Below are 16,380 nucleotides of genomic sequence, written 5' to 3'. Positions count from 1 at the left end.
ACGAATAGAGCAAGCTGATGACATCACTTATGATGATTAATAGAGCAAGGTGATGTCATCACCGATGATGACGAATAGAGCAGGGTGATGTTATCACTGATGATGAATACATAAGGTGATGTCATCACCGATGATGACGAATAGAGCAGGGTGATGTCATGACCGATGATGAATACATAAGGTGATGTTGTCACTGATGATGATTATGGTAAGGTGATATAATCACCGATGATGATGAATAGAGAGCAAGGAGATGACATTATATCACTAAGGTGATATAATCACCGATGATGATGAATAGAGAGCAAGGAGATGACAATCGCTGATGATGATCATGAATCAAGTAATGCAACTAAGAATTGTAATACTCTTTGGTAAAGTCACGTAGGTGAAAATAAAACAACAAAAAAATAACAATAATAAATGAATAAAATAAAATAACACAATAAAATTCTCATGACGTTTCGGCCACAACACAAGCGGCCCTCATCAGGTGAAGGGACGAGACCGTCTGGAGGACAGCGCTGGAGCGAGAAAAGCCACGCCCAGATCACGACCCCCAAGCTAATCAATGTGTGAACGAAAGAGCTTCACAGCTCATCGGATTTCCTCACTCCAGACGGTCTCGTCCCTTCACCTGATGAGGGCCGCTTGTGTTGTGGCCGAAACGTCGTGATTTTTTGTTGTTTTATTTTCACCTACGTGACTTTACCCAATAGAACCAAAGAGTATGGATCCTAGCAGTCACGAAAGCTTTAAATATAGAATTAAGAATTGTAATCTTCTACGGATGTTTTTCGGAGTTGATAACTCGCGGCCATTTTTTTGTTAAATGGCGACCATGGCCATATCAGGCATCCCCGGCCTGGTAGTGAGGGAGCCTGGCAAAGTGATCTGCTCTGGAAGTGGCAGCGATCTAATGCAAGTGAATACACCTTGCTTGGCCCGTGATTAAATAATTATGATATGTATCGTGATGCTATTTATAAATGAATAAAACAAAGTTAAAATAAGCCGACCGTAACTTAAATTAACCATTGATGAATGTTTGTAATCTTAATGAATAGGACCGATTAATTTGGTCTCGTTGACTAAACACCCCCCCACGGCATTCATGCACATTCCTCTGCGTGGCTGTCAATGGACAATACCTTTCTTGAATTGGGCAAGGGTTGTTACAAAAACTTGACACGACGGGAGGGAATTACAAAGCGGAGCGGTGCCAGGGAAGAAGCAGACAGAGCAGTTGGGTTCATAAATGATAAAAAAATATATATTTCAGTTATCTTTCCAGTACAGGCCCAATGAGCTATACAGTAGCTCTTATTCAGAAGCGACATGGCTATCCGAAACGATAGCTCAACGAATTCCTGTCAACATCATCACGTGGAATTTTATGGCAGCAAAATATTCTAAACGCGTCACGTTGATTCTTCATGCGGAAGGGAAAAGAGGACGACTTGGATGAAAATCCACGTGACCACGGGGAGAGAGATGTTGCAAACTCAAAATAAACAGCAGGCGTCTGGGTCCCGATCGAACCCACGACCTCCTGTCCTGTATACGGGTCAGGGTAATTAACATATCCTAGCCACCGTGATTTGTGCAGTGCAATAACCACTGGACCACAACTACCCCCCACGCACCATTCATCATCATCACGATCCATATGGCAGATATCCCCATAGTCGTAGGTGGTGGTTTGTTTCCACTTTCCTCTCTCTCTGTCTTGTCGTGCCAATATGCTAAAGTAGTGGCCGCATCATCTTTCTGGCACCAATCTCGTTATGAGGTCATCGTCAAGCCATTCTCCGTTAGGTCTTCCCCTCTCTCTCTCCGGTTCCACCCATTAGAACTTCTCAAAGACGTTCTCCAGGTCTGGGTAACTTTCCCTGAGGTCCCACAGCGCCTCCCAGAACTGCTTGACCCTGGGTCGCCCCCTCGCCATCACCAGCTCCACCATGTGCTGTGTCGCCTTCTCGCTGCCCTGCCGAGCTTGCATCTCCTTCACGGCCTGCGGGTGGACACACGAACGCAAAGACGTCAAGTTCAGAGCGGAACGACGTTTCTGTAGCGATGGCGGTTCTTCAGAGCCGCTTGCCTGCAACACTCCAGAAGCACTCTGTGTTTCCGTTGTAAAGCAGCAGCGTTTATGACAAAGTGTGACTCTTGTAAAGATGATCCGACATGAGCAACACTTCCAGGTAAAGTTGTATTCCTATTCGGGACTTACCCCTATCGAACACTGGCCACACTCATCGAAGGGTTTTCTTAAAACTCGGGAGACAAACCCAGCAATAAAAGTATTCACCTCAGCGTCCACTCCATCTCTTCTCCCTACCCACCCAGCCCCCCCGGCCGACTCTCTTTGTCTTCCCAATGCAATGCCTCATCACTCTCCCCCCCCCCCAGTTCCAACCAAACCTACCCCAGCCCCCTCCTTAACACTCACGCCTGTTCTGTTCTGTCACTCAAATAGCACCAACATTTTGAAAAAAACACATTCCTCATCTCAGACCACTATCATCTTACGCACAATTGTATCATCGCTGTGAAGCGCGTTAGAAAAAAAACGTTCTGTAAATTTTGTAAAGATAAGGCCACAGAGTTCTTGATGAATGTTCAGGTTTTGTTTTAGTGTAATTACATACTTCCGAGGACAATCACGAGTTGTTTTAGCTACGTCATTTATAAGGACAATAGGGAGAATCCTGTACGTATAGATAGTAAGACATGTAACACGATTTTTGTTTCTGGTTACTAAGTGTTATTTTCTAATTGCTTATGCCTCAACAGTATAGAAAATTGCTATTATTATTGTTGTTGTTGTTCCCCTCAAACTTTTCTTTTGTGACCAGGACTTTACGTGAAGGAATGACACAAATGCACGCCACGTTTTCGATTTTGAAAATAGGTAAATGTCAAAACATCATTGGCCTGTTCTTAGTTTTTTTTCGGTGAAGTCACGAAAAAAACTAAGAATATGAATTACTGCAGTCACGAAAGCTTTAAATAAAAAAAATCATTGTCCTGGTCACAAAAGCAAAGTTTGTGGGTAATAGATAGCCATTTTCTGTACTTTTGAGGCATAAGCAATAAGAAAATAACACTTACTACCCAGGAACAATGTTTTTGTTACTGTGTAATCAGTAAGATATGCTTCACACTGTATCGTAATCTCCATGACCTTTTCATTTCAACATTTTCCCCAAATCCACATCCCGTAATTTTGCTCAATATTTTTTTTACGTACAGGAATCCCTTGCCACCCACTGATTTGCTAACCGCAAGCTGAATGTACACAGGGTTTTATTATTTCTATAGCGATTTACCAAAAGCGGCCTTGGCATTTGAGTGTCCGCGGTTAAGCACGGTGTTAAGGAAGTCGAGTGACGTAGGTATTGCGTCATTGCATCACATTGTAACGCGCGGCGTCATCGTTACCAATGTCGCGGGGTTTCCCGTCACAACTGCCTTGTCAATGCTTAATTCGAGAGACATTTTCTACAGCCATAATACCGCAGTACATAAAGTTCGTTTGTGGATGTTGCCGCAAGCTCTTTGCACGAGTCGTTATTTTGATGTGCACGTCATCAGCATGCAGGGATACTCTTGACCCATTGGCTCCTAAATGTCACGCGGTAGCACTCGGTATATATTAAACAAAGAAAGGTCTCTGGACAGATCCCTCCAGGACACATACAAAAGTGACACGTTCCTCTATTTTAGCATCTTGACAAAAAAAAACGATGTTTTTCATTGGTAAGATAATCACACAGCCCAAACAAGTGGCGATCCAGATCCTCAAATACGCTGGTGCAAAGTGTCATTAATAATGCTCATTTTTTTAAAATACTGAATGCAATTGAAAGACGCCCTGCATGGCTTAACCATGGACCCGAAGCGTGGTAGCGCGTGGTGGAGGTGACAGAGAGTTGTGTCTTCAGCACGGACGAGTTAGAGGGTGGATCGAGTCCCCTCCTCCTTCTAACAAACCCTTCCCCCCCCCCCCCCATTATCTCATTGCCATCGATCATGATCACCGTCGTTAACATTAAAGGTGTGTCAAGTTTACGTAATGCATGGTTACGTTTTTGTTGTGTTGTGTAATATACTGGATCTTATTCGGTGTTTCGATAATAAACAGGCAACTGAGTCAGACTATGACGAGTAGTTCCCCCTAACTCCCTATTTCCCATAGGCCCCCGGTATTTGTAACCAACCACGGATTTGCCAACTGCGGCCTTTTCCGGGAATCTAATCCCCGCGGTAGGCGAGGGATTTGCTGTACATTCACACTGTCCATTACATACACTTACACGTGCTGCTTTTGGGTCCTTCAATTGCATTCAGTATTTTAAAAAAAATGAGCATTATTAATGACACATTGCACCAGCGTATTTGAGGATCTGGATCGCCACTTGTTTGGCTGTGTGATTATCTTACCAATGAAAAAACATCGTTTTTTTTTGTCAAGATGCTAAAATAGAGGAACGTGTCACTTTTGTATGTGTCCTGCAGGGATCTGTCCAGAGACCTTTCTTTGTGTAATATATACCGAGTGCTACCGCGTGACATTTAGATGCCAATGGGTCAAGAGTATCCCTGCATGCTGATGACGTGCACATCAAAATAACGACTCGTGCAAAGAGCTTGCGGCAAAATCCACAAACGAACTTTATGTACTGCGGTATTATGGCTGTAGAAAATGTCTCTCGAATTAAGCATTGACAAGGCAGTTGTGTCACCAGTTGGCATAAAACCACATCTCTATCATGAGTATCAAGAAAAAAAATATACTAAGCATATGTTCAAAATACTATTATGTTACTATACAGTCCGATGCAAACAGGGGTAACGGTCGTCTTAGAAACGTCATCATTATAAGATCACGTGTGCCACTACCTATGTGTGCTATGACCTATGTCTAATGCTCTGTTCAATTGCGCTTCTTACATCTGTTCGTGCTCTCGGCACTTATTTCAGCTTGTCCAACCCTAGCGTCGGCATGGACTTCATTGTGACTGCTCACTGTCAACCAATCCCGCGGCAGACTCAACATGCAAATGTTCTGTGCAGCCTAGAAAGTAGGTCCGTCGTGATAGCCTTTGTGCCAAAAGGACTGGCCAAACACCAAACGTCCTTATTCATGAGGCTACGCGTGATTGTGATGACGATGATCTTAGTTGGACATTACCCGCACGCTGTTGTCGGTGAGGATGTTCCTGATCTGCAGTTGGGAGAGCAGAGGCGTCAGGTCGTCGTGCAGTGCCCTGAGCAGCTCTCTCGTCTTGAAGCGGATTTTGTCTCGGAGGACAAAGTCGCTGTACTTGTTCAGAACCAGGGGGGACTTGTTGGAGAGTCTCCGGAGGAAGTCTGCGGCACCAAAGAAGGGGGGGGGAAACGCAGCGGCAATTGGCGCCGTTTCAGCCTTCAAAGGTGGATGAGAGCAGGTTGGAGTGCTTTTGGAAAATTTGAACAAAATAATGAATGGTAACTACATCATTAGACCTCCTTTGCCAGTACCAAAATATAATAATAGGGGTTTCCCCTTTTTTTTTCTCGCAACAAAACTGAAAACTTTTTTTACGAGGAATCACGTGGTGCATTAACCACGATACTTGTGGCGTCCTCTGGTCTAGCCCCAATTGAGACGAGGCTCGAAAGAAAGCTGTCTATGGTTGTGGACCAATCAGTTTCAAGGACGATGCATCATATATCGTCGGTGTGTTTTTTGTTTGCATTTTGACCACAAGTATTGTGGTTAATGCACCACGTGATTCCGTGTAAAGAAAGGTTTCAGTTTTGTTGTCAGAAAAAAATGTGAAATCCCCCTTATTCTTAATGAAATGTAACGTAACCAATGTGCCTGAAGAATAAAGTTTTAATCGGCCCGCATTACCTGCTATGACGTACGGATCAGACACGTGGACACTGACAATTAAAAGGAACAGCACTGCAAGAGCATGAAATAGTACACGGTTTCAAGTTACGTAGAAAAACAGAACGACAGTGCATGGGTTATAGGGCATTGCTTTGTTAATTAATTGCGTCTGGGCAGGACAGGTCACCAGAAGGAATGATGGCCGGTTAATACGACAAATGTGGATTGTGTCTGAAATTAAACGTTAATTATAAATGTATTATTTTGTTACCAAGGCCTCCCAGCCACTCCTTGAGTCCAGGATACTCGTTCTGCACGGCCTGCAGAGCAAAGAGCAGCTTGAGGCAGTCGTCATTCCCTCTCTCTTTGAAGAAGTTGAGCAGAAGCTCCGCACACTCCACGCCATCCCGGATGCCCTTGGCTTCAGTGAAGAGCTCGTTCGGGATCCGTCCCCGGCTCATCAGCTGCAGCAGAAGATGCTTGGGGTCTCTGGCGATCCAGAGCTTCAGATCCGACTCCTTATCTCGAATGGCCCTCAACGCCTCACCTGCGATCGACAGAGGTTCATATGAATTCCACAAGTATCGTTCTACACAGATTTATTTGATTTTGTATGAAATTAGGCCACGATTGTGAACCAACGCACAACGTATAACATATTCAGGTTCATACTGGTACTTAAACAGTCAAGTGTGACGTGAAGTCGTTCAGTCACGCACAGCATGACATCATTCCTGTGCGGCTTTAAACGTAGCGTCGTAGTCTCCGATCACTTCCCCGAGGACGAACTACGTGTTGGAAAGCAATTACGGAAGCCACGCATATGCATGGTTTTTCTTCCTCGACTCTCACAAAATGGCATTCGATGTCAATACACCGGTGCGTTCACGTGGGTCGTACCGTGTGTCTGAATCCACTTCCACAGCTGCACGTATTGCTTCCTCACAGAGTAGAGGGCATCCCACAGCTTCTCACAGCACGCCTCTCCCTGGCTGATGAAGTGGTCCAGAACGAGCTCCACACTCTCCTCTCCGCCCTTGTCGACGGCCGCTTGGTGCACGTGTCGTGGAATCAATTTGAAGCCGTTGAGATGCTCCAGGAAAGCCGAGGGATCCGCTCCGATCCAGGCCTTGAGATTCTCTTTGTTCTCTCGGATCTGCTGCATTGTCTCGCTGCTCTCATTGCTCCTCTGTAGCGTGTGGAGAAGACACGGTCACGATTATTTCTGTCTATCTGGGATGGAGTTTTCAGTGTATTGGTGCACGCCTACACACTGAAACAATGTAGAGTAGGGTCATCATGCCACCATGCTGCGTTGAGTTTACCTGAACTCCATATGGCACCTTGTGTTCATTTTGCACGATAACAAGCGGTAGATTTTCATCATGCTCGTTATTTGTATGAGTAGTGTCTGAAAGAAATCAGATAAAGTTAGTTAATCACTGATTCATAGCACAGTCGATGCGGTTCTATTGTTCGACACAGAAAACTAAACATGGCGATCTTGGAGTCAGGGACAACCTTTAAATGTTTCCTATAATTTTAAGATTGGAAAAAACCTTAACTGGAATGTAAAGTTGCATAACTTCATAGCCAAGATGAAGATGTCATCACCTGCGGCTAAAGACCATGAACAGACAGTTTTGAAGTCGTTTTTGAATCAGTCCAAATCCTACCTCGATGCCCCTCGGGACCTCGACAATTGTCAACTTCCTCCCTTTGTCACAAGAGCGGTAAGCACAGAACGAAGTAACGACGACGCTTCAATTGAGCGTCCTGTCCAACACGACTTTACTCGGGTGTGAAATATTGTCGGATGAGTGGAGGCACGGCAGAGGTGACTGTCACCAGTAGCAACACTCTCCTAGGGACAATTTCCAAGTTCTAAAAAGGAATGCGACTCATTGTTTTCATTTTGTGCAGTGGCGTCTGCAGAGAGCATTCAGAGGCGGCTCGTGCCGAGACGTCATTTCTCTGCACATATTGAATTCCCGTATGAGTAAAAATACATTTTGGTAGATGTGTAGCGTACTAATTCACAGACACTATTAGGAGGTGCTGTCTCTCTTTCATTCCGGCCTTCACGGCCTTAGGGGATAATCACATACCGGGTCGGGACAGCCAACATGCTGCCAGACCCACAGCTTGAAGAGGGCGAAGATCACAACGACGATGGCATTACGAGGGGTTCCACTCCAGATCGCAGCAGTCCCGATTGTTAGTCGGAGCTCGTCCTTTTATCCTGCACCAGCGTGGCCAGGCCCCGCCCTCAGCCCTGCCCCCGCTCCGGTTCCTCCAGAGGGCTCCGTGCCTTGACCACAGGTCCAACTGGTAGAACTGCTAATTCGATTGTCTACCAAGCGCTACGGTGACTCATTCAATGTCACTTCAGGTGCATCATTTCAGCCCCAATAGCAGGATGTGATCTTTGGATTAAGCACAGAACGTTGCCACTTACCTGATCGCTTCACCATCGTTTTTAAAGTCAACCCCTTCTGCTTCATGTTGAAGTAAACTATGAGCAACACGAGTGCAGTCAGGACGACGATGAGGACTGCCGCCAACACGACTGACGTGGCGTCTGAAAATTTTATGAAGGAGAAAAAAACAACAAGCTGTGAACAGCAGCTCCCTCTCCGCCTACTTGTCAGGTCTATGTGATACATTGCAATGAATACGAATGCAGTACGTTGCATTAACACAACCTCTATCAAAATCAAACCATCAAATCACTGCTCTTTGCATAATTTCTATAGTTTTTTTAAGCACAAAAATATCGCGAAGGCATTTTTTCACAGATTATCATCTGCAGCAGTTTCACCGTTGGGGGGTGACGTTATTTTTGTTACAATTTGCCTTCCCCTAGAACGAACTTTTGAGGTGATTTTCACATTTGAACCGCGATTTTCAAATATGGTTACCAGACCTCTATCATTCACAGTGAAGCAGATGGCGCATTTGATTTTGTTGAATGCACCAGTAACATTAACCAGGGTAGCCGATGGGCTTGAACCACAAAACCTCTGAAATGAGGAGTAAATATGCTGCTAGCTAGTGTGCAGATTTCGATGCAAGGGGACTCCAGCCTAAAACTTCTGTGTAGGGACAATACAGATTTGGTGTTCAGTATTGCACAGGGTAGTGAGCTGATAACATCACACGTGGCTGTGCTTGACCATGCATGCAGTCTTCTTTGGTTCTTTCGGTAAAGTCACGTAGAATGAGAATAGAATAATAAATTAATAAAATAACACAATAAAATTCTCACGACGTTTTGGCCACAACACAAGCGGCCTTCATCAGGTGAAGGGACGAGAATGTCTGGAGGACAGCGCTGGAGCGAACAAAGCCACGTCCCTTCACCTGATGAAGGCCGCTTGTGTTGTGGCCGAAACGACGTGATAATTTTATTGTGTTATTTTATTTTATTAATTCATTATTTTATTCTCATTCTACGTGACTTTGCCGAAAGAACCAAAGAAGATAAATCCTTGCAGTCACGAAAGCTTTAAATCATGCCACGCAGTCCCTGAAGCCTGCAATAGACATGAGGTTGAGTTTCAATTCGGGCTTCTACTGCGGACAGCTTCTGCCGTTTCAGTTGCCAGGCTGTCCCCTTGCCCCCACTGTAAGCTGAGAAACAAAACAGCTTATTGTGGTTGACTTGAGCGGCTTTGTAAGCCGACTACTACCTGAGCGTGGATCCTCTGGCAGGCAAAATCCCAAATCGTCGTCTCTCTGGAGCCCCTCCGTGCACCGACACACCGTGTCCTGGGCCACGGAGCAGTTCACAGCCACCTCCTCGCCTGCAATGAGAAAGTTGATCAGTTTCAACGCGGATGGTTGGCTACGTACGGTGTGAAAAAAGTTCAACATGGATTTTTTCAATCTTGATTTGAAGCTTTCGTGACTGCAGGAATCCATCCTCTTTGGTTCTTTCACGTAAAGTCCAGTAGGTAGAAATAAAATCAATCACGACGTTTCGATCGCCGCACAAGTAATCGTCTTCAGGTGGGAGAGGGCCTTAACTGGTTGTTGATGTTTCCATTCTACCTGCCATCGTCAGCAGTTATTTCCGACTCTTTGAGTTACATTACCAATTTACATTGCCAAGTTAAATGTATTTGCATTAACGGGCTAAATGTCTCACTAACAAAACCAAGGTTGTCCCTTTTCCCTTGATGTGACGGTGGCTCACGTTTTTTTAGAAGACTATAACTGGATGTGATGTTGTTGTGTGTCTTTCTCTCTCTGTGTGTGTCCCTCTGTGTGTCTCTGTGTGTGTCTCTGTGTGTGTCTCTCTCTGCGTGTCTCTCTCTCTGTCTCTCTAGGTGTGTCTCTCTCTCTATACGTGTCTCACTGTGTGTGTGTGTGTTTGTTTCTCCAATTGCCATCATTAGGGGAAAAAAAACGGTGATCCAATCTCCGACCCCCCCAGGAACAGGTTTGCAGATTTGCTGAGCAGAAGGTTGGAGGGAAAGGTCTCGAGAGGGATACAATGAGGGAGCACAAGGGGGGGGGGGGGGGGGTGGGTAAGCGAGATAGAAGCCGGGCCTAGAGTTGTTTCGGTGTCGTTTCACGAGTTGCACAGCCATTTCGTCCATTTTCGGGGTTATTTGGCTCCACACGTCTCCACACTGGTCGAAGCGTCTTGATGCAGGAAAGGCCCATAGACGTGGCTGCATAGTACACTACAACAATGGTTGTCGCCGCAGTGCCCTGTAATGTGGTGCCGCACCAGGCTATAGAATCTGTTTTGTTTTCATTACGTAGGCTTTCATGAAGAAGATTTTTGGGGGTAGATTTTGTACGTAGATTTTAGACAACTATAACCCTCCACCGCCCAAGAAATAAAATAAAATCAAGTTGTAACGTGGACAAATGTGCCGATTGATTTGGGAGGTTTTTTTTTTTGCAGAAAATTTGGGGAATGTTGAATAGAAAGCAAGATTTTTTTATATATATATAATTCATATGCACGGTGATTACCAATCAGGGCACTGTCCAGGCTTAACCCTGTCTCGCTTCTGAGAACTCAGGAGATTTGGTCCAATTCTGAGTTATTGTCATGGGCAGGACATTATTACTGTCAATGCCGCGCTAGGCTTTGCTCAAGCAACGAAACGCCGCCCAAGGGGTAAACGGTCGGGGGCTCTAGTACGGCTACGCAGACGCGGGATCCGAACAGTGCTTCCGAGCTTTTTCCTCTCCAACGTACGTTCACTGTACAACAAAATGGATGAACTTCAGCTACTGATGGTAAAAAACAAAGACTTTCTTTCAGCTTCTGCATTGTGCTTCACGGAAACATGGCTGTGTGATTTGATTCCGGACACTTCGCTACAACTAGCAGGATTCCATCTTGTAAGATCGGATCGTGACATAGCACTCTCCGGCAAGACGAAAGGCGGTGGTATTTGTTTTTACATTAACAGTGGCTGGTGTGTAGATGTCACAGTGATTCTGCAACATTGTTCTCCACTCCTTGAATCAATTTTTATAACCTGTAAACCGTTTTACTCGCCTCGCGAGTTCGCGTCGCTCATTTTGGTCGGAGTTTATTTGCCGCCTTGTCCTCAGGTTAAAGAGGCCCAACGCATGCTCGCCGATCAGATTCTGAGTGTGGAGCGAGCAAATCCAGATTCGTTGGTTATCGTACTTGGCGACTTTAACAAAGGTAATCTCAGCCACGAACTCCCCAAATACATACAATTCATTAAATGCCCAACCAGAGAAGGGAACACTCTGGATCACTGCTACACTACAGTCAGTAGAGCCTACCACGCCGTCCCCCGAGCAGCACTAGGACACTCTGACCATGCCATGGTCCACCTGATTCCTGCATACAGGCAGAAACTAAAACTCTGTAAACCTGCTGTGAGGACATCTAAACAGTGGACCAGTGAGGCTGTGGAAGATTTGCGGGCGTGCTTAGACTGTACTGACTGGGATATGTTCACGACTGCTACCAATAGTCTGGATGAACTCACAGAGGCTGTGACGTCCTACATCAGCTTCTGTGAGGACTGCTGTATCCCAACACGTACCAGGGTGAACTTTAACAACAATAAGCCCTGGTTCTCAGCAAAGCTCAGAAGGTTGAGGTTGGAGAAGGAGGAAGCGTTTAGGAGTGGAGATAGAGACAGATTCAAGGAGTCGAAGAACAGGTTTAGCAAAGCGGTGAGAGAGGCTAAACGACTGTACTCAGAGAGACTAAAACACCAGTTCTCTACAAACGACGCTGCTTCTGTCTGGAGAGGGCTCAGGCAGATCACCAACTACAAACCCAGAGCCCCCCACACCACTAACGACTCCCGCCTAGCCAACGACCTGAACGAGTTCTACTGTAGATTTGAAAGACAATTGGACTGTCCTGAACCACCCCTTCCAACCCAAGAGGCCCCATCCCCCACCAATACTACAGAGACGACTATCTCCTTTCAGGAGGGAGAAGTTAATAGACTTTTCAAGAGGCAGAATCCACGCAAAGCAGCCGGGCCGGACTCTGTCTCTCCAGCCACCCTCAGGCACTGCGCTGACCAGCTGTCTCCGGTGTTCACCAACATCTTTAACACCTCCCTGGAGACATGCCATGTACCAGCCTGTCTCAAGTCCTCCACCATCATCCCTGTGCCCAAAAAGCTAAGGCCAACAGGACTAAATGATTACAGACCGGTCGCCCTTACATCTGTGGTAATGAAGTCTTTTGAGCGCCTGGTCCTGGCACACCTCAAAGCCATCACAGACCCTCTCCTGGACCCCCTTCAGTTTGCCTACAGAGCCAACAGGTCTGTGGAGGATGCAGTTAACATGGCCCTCCACTTCACCCTACAGCATCTGGACGCCCCAGCATCCTACGCCAGGATCCTGTTTGTGGACTTCAGCTCTGCCTTCAACACCATCATCCCTGCCCTGCTTCAGGACAAGCTCTTCCAGCTGAACGTGCCGTACACCACCTGTAAATGGATCACAGACTTCCTGTCTGACAGGAAGCAGTGCGTTAAGCTGGGAACACAAGTCTCTGGCTCCAGGTCCATCAGCACCGGAACTCCTCAGGGCTGCGTCCTTTCCCCTCTGCTCTTCTCCCTGTATACCAACAGCTGCACCTCCAATCATCTGTCCGTCAAACTATTGAAGTTTGCGGATGACACCACCCTCATTGGGCTGATCTCTGGTGGGGATGAGTCTGACTATAGGTGGGAAGCTGACAATCTGGTGACCTGGTGTAGCCAGAACAACTTAGAGCTAAATGCTCTAAAGACAGTTGAGATGGTTGTGGACTTCAGGAAGAATACAGCACCACTCACCCCCATCACCCTGTTAGACTCCCCAGTAAAAATTGTAGAGTCCTTCCGCTTCCTGGGCACTATTCTCTCCCGGGACCTCAAGTGGGAATTGAACATCAGCTCCCTCACCAAGAAAGCTCAACAGAGGATGTACTTTCTACGGCAGCTGAAGAAATTCAACCTGCCAAAGACAATGATGGTGCAATTCTATACAGCGATCATTGAATCCATCCTCACCTCCTCCATAACCGTCTGGTACGCTGCTGCCACTGCCAAGGACAAGAGCAGACTGCAGCGTATCATCCACACTGCTGAGAAGGTAATTGCCTGCAATCTACCGACCCTCGAGGACCTGCACACGACAAGGTCTATGAGGCGAGCGAGGAAGATTATGGCCGATTTCTCCCACCCTGGACACTCTCTGTTTCAGCTACTCCCCTCCGGCAGAAGGCTTCGGTCCATCAGGACCAAAACCTCACGCCATAAAAACAGTTTCTTCCCATCTGCTGCTGGCCTGTTAAACAAGGCCAAGGGCTAACACTGTTTTTAACATTTGATCTACATAACGACACGTTGCTGATATTAACTATGTTTCCCTATTTGTATTTTTAAATTATATCTTAAAGCTATTTTATATTCGATATTTATTTAATTTTATATACTTCAGCCCCTTAGTGTTAGACTTTTAACCCTTATTATAGTAAGACTTGTTTAAAACTTATTTAAGATTTTAGATTCCTATATGTTGAATGTATGCACCATCCTGCCAAAGTAAATTCCGTGTCGGTGTGAACTTACATGGCGAATAAAACCCTTTCTGATTCTGATCTGATTCTGATAATAATAATATATAGGATGGACAACAGCAGGAACATTACAAGTGTTGTAGTAGTAATAGGTTTTACCCTTTTAACTGGCACAAAAACTGACACCTTTATTCGAGGCATCATGTCTGCAATAACCACAACACAAGCAGTCAAAATGCTTGTGTTGTGGTTATTGCAAACATGACGCCTTGAATAAAGTTGTCAGTTTTTTTGTGCCAGTTAAAAGGGTAAAACCTATTCCTATATCTTGTTACTGGCAAAAGAGGTCTCATAATATAAATGCTCACCCCAAGCCCTCAATAACTCTGATAGTGCGCTGTTTTTGAGTTGTACGCCTTTTGGCGTCTTCTGGTCCAACACCAATGGAGAGACTAAGGGGCTCTAAAAAAAGCCGTCTCGGGTGTGGACCAATCAAATTCAAGGACAGTGCCAATATTATTATCAGAGTTGTCTTTTTTGTTTGCATTTTGACTGCTTGTGTTGTGGTTATTACAAACATGACGCCTTGAATAAATGTGTCAGTTTTTGTGCCAGTTAAAAGGGTAAAAACCTATTACTATATCTTTTTACTGGCAAAAGAGGTCTCATAATAAAAAAATTAAAGTGTTGTTGTTGTTGTTGTTTGGAAAAATAGAAGTAACCGGAAAGAGAGGAAGAGCTAACAGAGTAAATGGGTTGACGACATTAAAAGAGATTGGTGCCAGGACGATGTGGCCACCAGCAAATTGGTACAAGACAAGGGCAAGTGGAAACCAATGACGAAATGTACGGGTTATCTGCCCATGGATCGTGATGATGATGATGCACTCCACTATACACTACACGATTATAAACCACGCTATACACTACACCATATACTTAATTATACACTCCTATATACTACACTTCAGTACTACAAACTACACTATACACTACACTATACACTACACGATTATAAACCATGCTATACACTACACCATATACTAAATTATACACTCCTATATACTACACTTCAGTATTACAAACTACACTATACACTCCACTATACACTACACGATTATAAACCACGCCATACACTACACCATATGCTAAATTATACACTCCTATATACTACTCTTCAGTACTACAAACTACACTATACACTGCACTACACACTACGCTATACACTACACCATATACTAAATTATACACTCCTATATACTACACTTCAGTACTACAAACGACACTATACACTGCACTATACACTACAATAATATACATTAGGCTATGTACTACACTACTATCCCTCCTAGCCGAGAGTTTGAGTGTTTTTTTTTGTTTTTGAGTGGAGAAGTATCCCGGTGCCGTGCTTCTGGTACCGAGATGTTGTCCTCCAAAGTCAACCAGTCTGCTCCTCCACGAGTTTGCCGAGCTCATCACCGTGATGTGCCCAACCTATGACAGGATGCTTATTCTGGACGACTTCAACATCCGTTCTAGATTTGAAGCTTTCGTGACTGCAAGGATCCATACCCTCTGGTTCCATTCGCTAAAGTCACGTAGTGGGTAAAAAAATAAAACAACAAAAATCACGACGTTTCGGCCACAACACAAGTAGCCTTAATCAGGTGAAGAGACAGTCTGGTCCCTTCACCTGATGAATGCCACTTGTGTTGTGGCCGAAACGTCGTGATTTTTGTTGTTTTATTTTTTACCCACGTGACTTCAACATCCGTGTCGACACCAGGAATTGCTCCTTGTCTGCGGGGGGCATCTTGGCTCCACTTGATTGCTTTGGTCTCACCCACCATGTGAATGTACCCACTCGCAGACATGGTCACACCCTCCACCCTGTAATTCCCTTTGGGATTGGCGTTTTTAGATGTGCAGCCTGTTGGTCCTCGCCTTTCTGACCGTCTGGCTGAGCGATTCACTGCGGGGCATGATCCTCCACTTAATTTCATTAGAAGGAGGCGAATTGTGTCTCGTCCGATCAAGACTATGAGCCCAGCTCTATTTTCAAGATTTCTGATTACAACAATTGGAATATAATTTGAGGTGGGATTGTCTTGCTTGGAATATTTGGTTAGTTTCCAGGTTAAGTTTTCCCCGTGTTTTTTAATGCTGGTTGAATTGGGAGTATGCAGACCAAACCTGCCACGCATTGAAAAAATACAAATGTCAAACACAATTCACATCTACGGCAACAACCCACTTGCTGTGCTGTCATCTACCTGGTCCACAGCTGCTGCATTGCGAGCACACCTCCTCCTGGCTGTCCCTGTCCATGAATCTGCCTCTAGGGCACGGCTCACACAAGGCGCCCATTCCATCACCGATGCAGTCCGCCACTTTGTGCATCCCTGAAAGGCAAAGAGGTGTGAGCAAGCAACGGAGTTGTTGCAAACACAAACACACGGCCACA

The 16,380-nt window shown here is 45.3% G+C and overlaps 1 protein-coding gene across 1 annotated transcript in view; it reads right to left on the bottom strand.

Moving 5' to 3' along the window:
* Positions 1-296: 296 nt before the first annotated feature.
* LOC116958014 (uncharacterized) overlaps positions 297-16,380 on the bottom strand; it is a 29,726-nt gene continuing 13,642 nt past the window's right edge. Inside the window, exons 4-11 of the mRNA XM_076058092.1 lie at positions 16,190-16,318; positions 9,577-9,690; positions 8,343-8,465; positions 7,210-7,295; positions 6,785-7,073; positions 6,156-6,431; positions 5,198-5,376; positions 297-2,014 (exon numbers count right to left, since the gene is read on the bottom strand). Coding sequence (XP_075914207.1) covers positions 1,850-2,014; positions 5,198-5,376; positions 6,156-6,431; positions 6,785-7,073; positions 7,210-7,295; positions 8,343-8,465; positions 9,577-9,690; positions 16,190-16,318 — 1,361 coding nt within the window. The 3' untranslated portion in view covers positions 297-1,849. The remainder of the gene's footprint in view (positions 2,015-5,197; positions 5,377-6,155; positions 6,432-6,784; positions 7,074-7,209; positions 7,296-8,342; positions 8,466-9,576; positions 9,691-16,189; positions 16,319-16,380) is intronic.

Source organism: Petromyzon marinus, assembly GCF_048934315.1.
Source record: "Petromyzon marinus isolate PM22_M1 ecotype Great Lakes invasive population chromosome 68 unlocalized genomic scaffold, UKy_Petmar_22M1.pri1.0 chr68_unloc.1, whole genome shotgun sequence".
In the NCBI taxonomy this organism is placed as follows: Eukaryota; Metazoa; Chordata; class Hyperoartia; order Petromyzontiformes; family Petromyzontidae; genus Petromyzon; species Petromyzon marinus.
Note: the sequence above shows the minus strand (reverse complement) of the source record. Positions and strands in the feature narration are given on the sequence as shown.